Below are 6000 nucleotides of genomic sequence, written 5' to 3'. Positions count from 1 at the left end.
GTACGTAACAAAGTAAACAAAAGAAAAATTTAAAACATTGTTAAGGGTTGGGGATATAACTCAGTTGGTAGAGTGCTTATTTAGCACTCCGAAGCCCCGAGTTCCATCCCTCTCAGCAAAAAAAGGGCTCTCCCCACCCCCACTACCAGCACGTGCCAGTAATCCCAGTACTTTGACGGGGAGGTGGAGGCAGGAGGATCAACAGTTCAAGACCATCCTCCCCTACATCTTAAGTTCAAGGCCACCGTGCGCTACAGGAGACCCAGGGTCAAGAAAAAAAATTGTTAAAACAGCAGCGGAGGCGGAGGCAGCCGGTGCTTAGGAAGGCACGCGCTTGCTTCTAGATTCCGAAGCGTTTTCAAAGCTGGTTACAGTCCTTACCACAGCACACCCTTGTGAGGTAAGTGTATTATCATCTTTGGTTCATAAATGAAAAAGCTGAGGCGCTGAGTGATTAAGTCACTCGCCTAAGGAGCATGAGTCAACGTCAAGAGTCATAGTTGACCCGGCTTAACGACTCCTGACCCTCAGTCCAGGGCTGAGTCAGCGGAGCCCGGAGTGGCTTCCCTGGCTGGCACCTGGACGTAGGCTATTTCCGTTCACGTCCAAGCAGAATACTGGAACCGATTGGACAGAACTTTCCAAACTTTTTACGTCCAGCAAGATTCACCCCTGACGCCTTCATCTCAGGACTGGGAACAGGAAAAGCCGACGCGTGCACTCCCCTTCCCCAAGCGTGTGAGTGGGTACCGTGGGCAAGCCCGCCCACCCGCTTGGGCAGCGATGGCAGCAAGGGACCACCCGCGTTAGTGGACCGGGGACGGGGGAACGCAGACCTCATCAACGACTCTCCATCGCCGCCTCTTTCTGAAACCAAGAGAAAATGGTGGGAGGCGAAAAGAAAACTAAATAAAAACACAAGCAACTTGTCTTAGGACCTCAGCTAAGCAAATGAAGCCTTCTTGCGTGTGCTGAGCCTGCAGTTCTCAACCTTCTAGGAAAGATGGGAGGACTGGGCGACAGAGGGCACAGCAGGAATGCCCAGCAGTGAGAGCAACCGGAGCTCTGCCCGCTGCACCGCAGAGGCCTAAAACCTACTCTGCAGGAAGTGCGGGCGGCGCTGGGAGCCGCGCACCCTCGCCAGCGACCACGTGATCACTTTTTTTTTTTTTTTGGGAGAAAAAACTTCCTTGCCTTAAGAGAAAAAAAAAAAAGAGACTCCACTTCCCAGAAGCCTCTTGTTCCCCAAGCAGCTGCAGTCTTGCGCAGGCGCCGCCAGGGCCAAACGGACACGTCCGTCACGTGGGCAGGAGCCGGCCAATCCGGTTTGAATCTCATTTTTTTCCTCTCGCCCCCCCTTCAGGAGCGGTTGTGCGATCAGATCGATCTAAGATGGCGACTGTGGAACCGGTGAGTATTGCCTTCGGCCCCCACCCCCGAGGTCCCCGCGCTCTGGCTTCCTCCGCTCAGGGACTGTCCGCAGGACGGCGTTCCCGGCGCGCACAGCGCCTCCGGCCGCGTCCTGCCCCTGTCCCACCGGCCTGACCTTCCGCGGGCAGCCTCGGCGCCAGGGGCTGGCGGCGGCAGCGTGGAGCGCACACGCCGTGTGGGGCCCGGGCACCAGGGTCGGTGGGGAGGGGCGCCGCGCGGCCTGCGGTGCGGCCGGCGGAGGCGGCTCAGGCCGCCAGCGCGGGATCGGCCTGGGGTCCCGGGGGGCGTGGGGCGGGCGGCTCCTAGCGGGCACCGTGGTTGGCGGGGCGGGTGGGCGGCGAGCTGGCCTGAAAGAGTCAGAGGGAGTCTGAGGCAGCGGCGCCTCGCCGTCGCCCGCGCCCCGCCGCCGGGGTCCTCGTGCGGGCCGCGCTCTCAAGCTGTGGAGGAGGGTGGGTTGGCGGAGCCGGTGGGCGCGCGGGGCCGGGCGGGCGGGGCGCGGCAAGAAGGGGAGCGCGTCCCGCGGGGAGCTGGGGGCTGTGGCGTTGAGTGGAGAGCACGCCCAGGGGTCGTGTCGCGCACCTCCGGGGGCCGGGGAAGGGGGCCGGCTGAGAAGGTGATCACATTGTCCTGGCCCCTCCACGCCGGGACTGGGCTGTCATGGAGGAGGGAAGGGGGAGGAGCGAGGCCTACAGTTCGCGGCAGCGGGTCGGCTGGCCGTAGACCTGCATTTCACACGCGCCGGGCTTCCATTCATTCATCCTCCCGGCGCAGTGCGCACGCCTCCGAGGACCGTGTAGATTCTTCTACTCTTACGCGAGGAGATCGTCTGGGAGATACTCAAGGAACACTAATTTTGGAAATAGGAACTTTGAAGATTATCTTTTCTTTAATTAAAAGAAGGAAAATTAAGCGTGGGGGCAGCGGCGCGAGCCAGGGCTTGAGTGTAGAGGTCAGAGGGCAGCTTTTGGAGTCCCGAGAATCGAAATTCAGGAGCCTTTTCCGAACCATCACTTAAGTGCCTCAACATCTGCTTTTCCACTGATGATTCCTCCTCACTCTACACTGCTTCCCTCCTAATTAAAGCGCTATTTTGAAATTAATTGAAGCAAGATGCACAGAGAGCATCACGTAGGTAAACCCGGTAGCCAGAAAGTGGTGATTTTTTTTGTTGTCGTTGTTTTTGTTGTGGTTTGGGTTTGCCCGCAGCTGGCTCACTGGTCTTCCATCCCAGATTTTTAAAGAATGGCACACCTGTGTGATAAAAATCTCAGGTGCAAAAAGGCATAGACTAGCAACCAGAAACCTTTGTATACCACCTTTGCCAGATATTTTTAAAACTCACCCATAGACTGAATAATTTTGATTCGTTTGCAAAACAGCCTTATCTTGGCAGAATTCAAGACTACTTTTTTGTGGGTGGAGGCATGATTTACTTGTTCCTTATTGACACCAGCTTTCCTGCATTTTGCAAAACTGCCTAATAAGTTGTTAGTGAAATTAACTAACTTTAGAATATCAATGTAAGAACAAGAGGGGAAGCATTTAAATTTAACTTAAACTCTTGACAAGTTCTGCCGTCTACTTCTGACTGAATCTTCTACCTTTCTCTACCAGTATTAGAGGAAAATATTACAGGTAATAATAGAGGCAAAAGTAGAAGACCTAAGTAATAAAACAGCAGTGTGAACTATGACTCTCAGTTCCATTTAAGTCTTGGATTGTGCTAAAGCCACAATGTAGTCATTGGGTTTTGTTCTGAGTCAGCTCATAGAGTTGCTGATACCTTTTGGGTGGTTACCAAGTGATATTTAGGATACAAAGTTATATAAAATGCGGTTTGTGCTTTGTTCATTGTGAGCTCTTATGGAGCCTAACTGCCAGTGTCAGGCTCGGAGGTGAGGTACTCTTCCTACTGATGACCCTGTTGATGTGCATAGTGTGTAAATTTAAGGACAAGGGAAGCCTAGAAACCTAACATGTAAAGGATGGAACTTGGGTTGAAACTAGTTGGAGACAGTGTGCAGAATGACACTGAGGTGCTCATTTTCTGTTTACTGTTAGCACACCCTTGCTTAGAGGCTAGTCATACAGTATTTTAATATTTGTAAGATTTATTTTGGAGCTGGGCGGTGTCTGCGGGCTACTTTCATCCCAGCACTAGGGAGACAGAGGCATTTCTTTGAGTTGAGCCCAGCTTGTTCTACAGAGCTAGTTCCAGGATTCCCTCCAAACTGAAAAGATTTGGTTTGGATGCTTGATTTGTAGCTCAGGACCTGGTGCATTTACTAAGTTTATTCTAGCACTAAACTACACCAGTACGTTGTTTTTGAAGTACTTTATTCAGAGGCTTGGCGGAAAGGTTGTATGTAAAAGCCCACGTTGTCTGCTGTCCTGTGCAGGGCAGACCTTAGAGGTATCCCCGTGGCTTAGAGCACACTAGTACTTTTTAAAAACAGATGATTTATTCTACTATTGGATTACAGTTGAAGCTTGTAAAAATTAAAAATCTTATTTGGTCATTGCTATTTTTATTTAGCTTATGCACTTTTGTGTGTTTTTTGTTTGTTTTGGTAGAGTACTTAATTGTAAACACTTAGAACACTGGTTCTCAACCTGTGGGGTGTGATCCTTTGGGGGGGGGTCTAAGGACTGAGCTGCCTAAGACCACCAGAAAACACAGATATTTACATTGATTCATAACAATAGCAAAATTAGTTAGAAAGTAGCAGTGAAAATGGTTTTATTGTATTGGGACCACTATAACATGAGGAACTGCATTAAAGGGTCACAGCTTTAGGAGGGTTGAGAACCACTGACTTGGAGAGTCATGAGCTGTTGGTTTTTCTCCCCCTACATATCCAACCTTTTGTAAGCATTTGCCAGATTTTTAGTCTATGGAGTTCCCATAAAGTAATTTTCAATTTGATACTACATGGTTTTAAGTATTTGAGCTTAGTTATATAAGTAAGGGCTTACAAATATAAATTGAGAAGTTCAAAGGGGAACATTAAGGGAAGTGCATTGCTTCACAGAACTTGTGGCAAAGGCTACACTCATGTTAAGCTGGGAATTGTGGCACGGTCAAGATTAGACTCTGGTAAAACAGTGTCCTCAGCCATGTTTCTAGTGACTCGTGCTTCTTTTTAGATAGCTCGCTTTTCTTCTGCTCTGTTTTTCCTTGTTATTAGAGAATACTTTACATTAGTCTTTAATTAGAGGATAATTTCTTGTGGTTTTTACTTTTGGGTTTGTGTAGCCATTGTTGGCTTGGAACTTACTATTTATTTGGACCAGACTGGTTAGCCAAAAATTTGAGGTGGGGGTGGGAGTTCTTCCTATACTTTCTCAGTGTTGGGATTTACAGGTATATAGCACCACACCAGATAGTTCTTTCTTTATGCTTAGAAACCTGCTTTTAAAATAAGACTTAAAACACAAGAGAAGCCTGCTGTGGTCATGCACACCTGTAACCTGAGCACTCAAGAGTAGAGGCAACAGAATTTTGAATTTTGCTTAGCCTACAGCAAATAAAATTGAACACAAAAAGGTCCAGTGAGATAGATGGCTTAGGGGTAAAGGTGTTTGTTGCCAAGCCTGAGGATCTGAGTTGGAGTGCTAGAACCCTCATGGTGCAAATAGGACCTTTTGTAAAGTTGTTCTCTGACCTCCAGGTCCACACCAAGACAAACACACACACACATAATAAATAAATATACATTTAAAAAACTTTAAAAGGGGCTAGAGAGGTGGCTCATCAGTTAAAGCACCTCAAGAGGACTTTTCCCAGCCCCCACATGGCAGGCAGCTCACAACTGTCTGACAGGAGTTCAGGAGAACCTTCACACCAGGCACACACATGCTGCACAAATCTGTGTGTGCCGGCAAACTGCCCATACACATGGGAGAAAAAGCTTTGAAAGAAAACAGGAGCACCAAATACTATAAAATGTAGTGTGTTTATCAATATAAAGCTGATGGTTTGGTAAGCAGACTTTGAGAATTTTTTTTTCCCTTTAGTGAGGAATCCATTTAGTTTATTACTAACCCAAACTTTTGTTTGGATGTTTATTCCAAATTTCACCTCACTTTATAATCTGAATCTGTACAATTGTGTAACTTAGAGAAATTAAACCTGAATGTACAGTTTACATAGTTATCTAGAATCATGTAAAACAAGTCAGGTTGACTTAATCCAGATTGAACATAGAAAGTCCTGAGCAGTTAACACTTTCATGAAACACTTAATTTCTAGAACAGCAGTTCTCAAACTGGGGGTTGAACACGACCCTTTCACAGAGGTCGCCTAAGACCATTGGAAAACACATTTATATTATTCATAACAGTAGCAAAAGTAACTATAAAGTAGCAATGAAATAATGTTATGGTTGGGGGTCACCACAACATGAGGACGTGCATTAAAGGGTCACAGTATTAGGAAGGCTGAGAGCCACTGTAGAAAGTTAAGGATATAGTTGAGCAGAAGTACCAGCAGCCCTGGACTTAAGGGCATGTGCAGTAGCTGTTCTGGCCTTTCTCCTGTCCATGCCCTGCCACACTGGAGATGGATCT

The 6000-nt window shown here is 48.0% G+C and overlaps 1 protein-coding gene across 1 annotated transcript in view; it reads left to right on the top strand.

The window, feature by feature from the left end:
• Positions 1–1346: 1346 nt before the first annotated feature.
• Positions 1347–6000, top strand: part of Eif4e (eukaryotic translation initiation factor 4E) — a 30976-nt gene continuing 26322 nt past the window's right edge. The window contains exon 1 of the mRNA XM_032897254.1: positions 1347–1410. Within this exon, the coding sequence (XP_032753145.1) occupies positions 1393–1410 (18 nt within the window). The 5' untranslated portion in view covers positions 1347–1392. The remainder of the gene's footprint in view (positions 1411–6000) is intronic.

This window comes from Rattus rattus, chromosome 3 (assembly GCF_011064425.1).
Source record: "Rattus rattus isolate New Zealand chromosome 3, Rrattus_CSIRO_v1, whole genome shotgun sequence".
NCBI lineage: Eukaryota > Metazoa > Chordata > Mammalia > Rodentia > Muridae > Rattus > Rattus rattus.
Note: the sequence above shows the minus strand (reverse complement) of the source record. Positions and strands in the feature narration are given on the sequence as shown.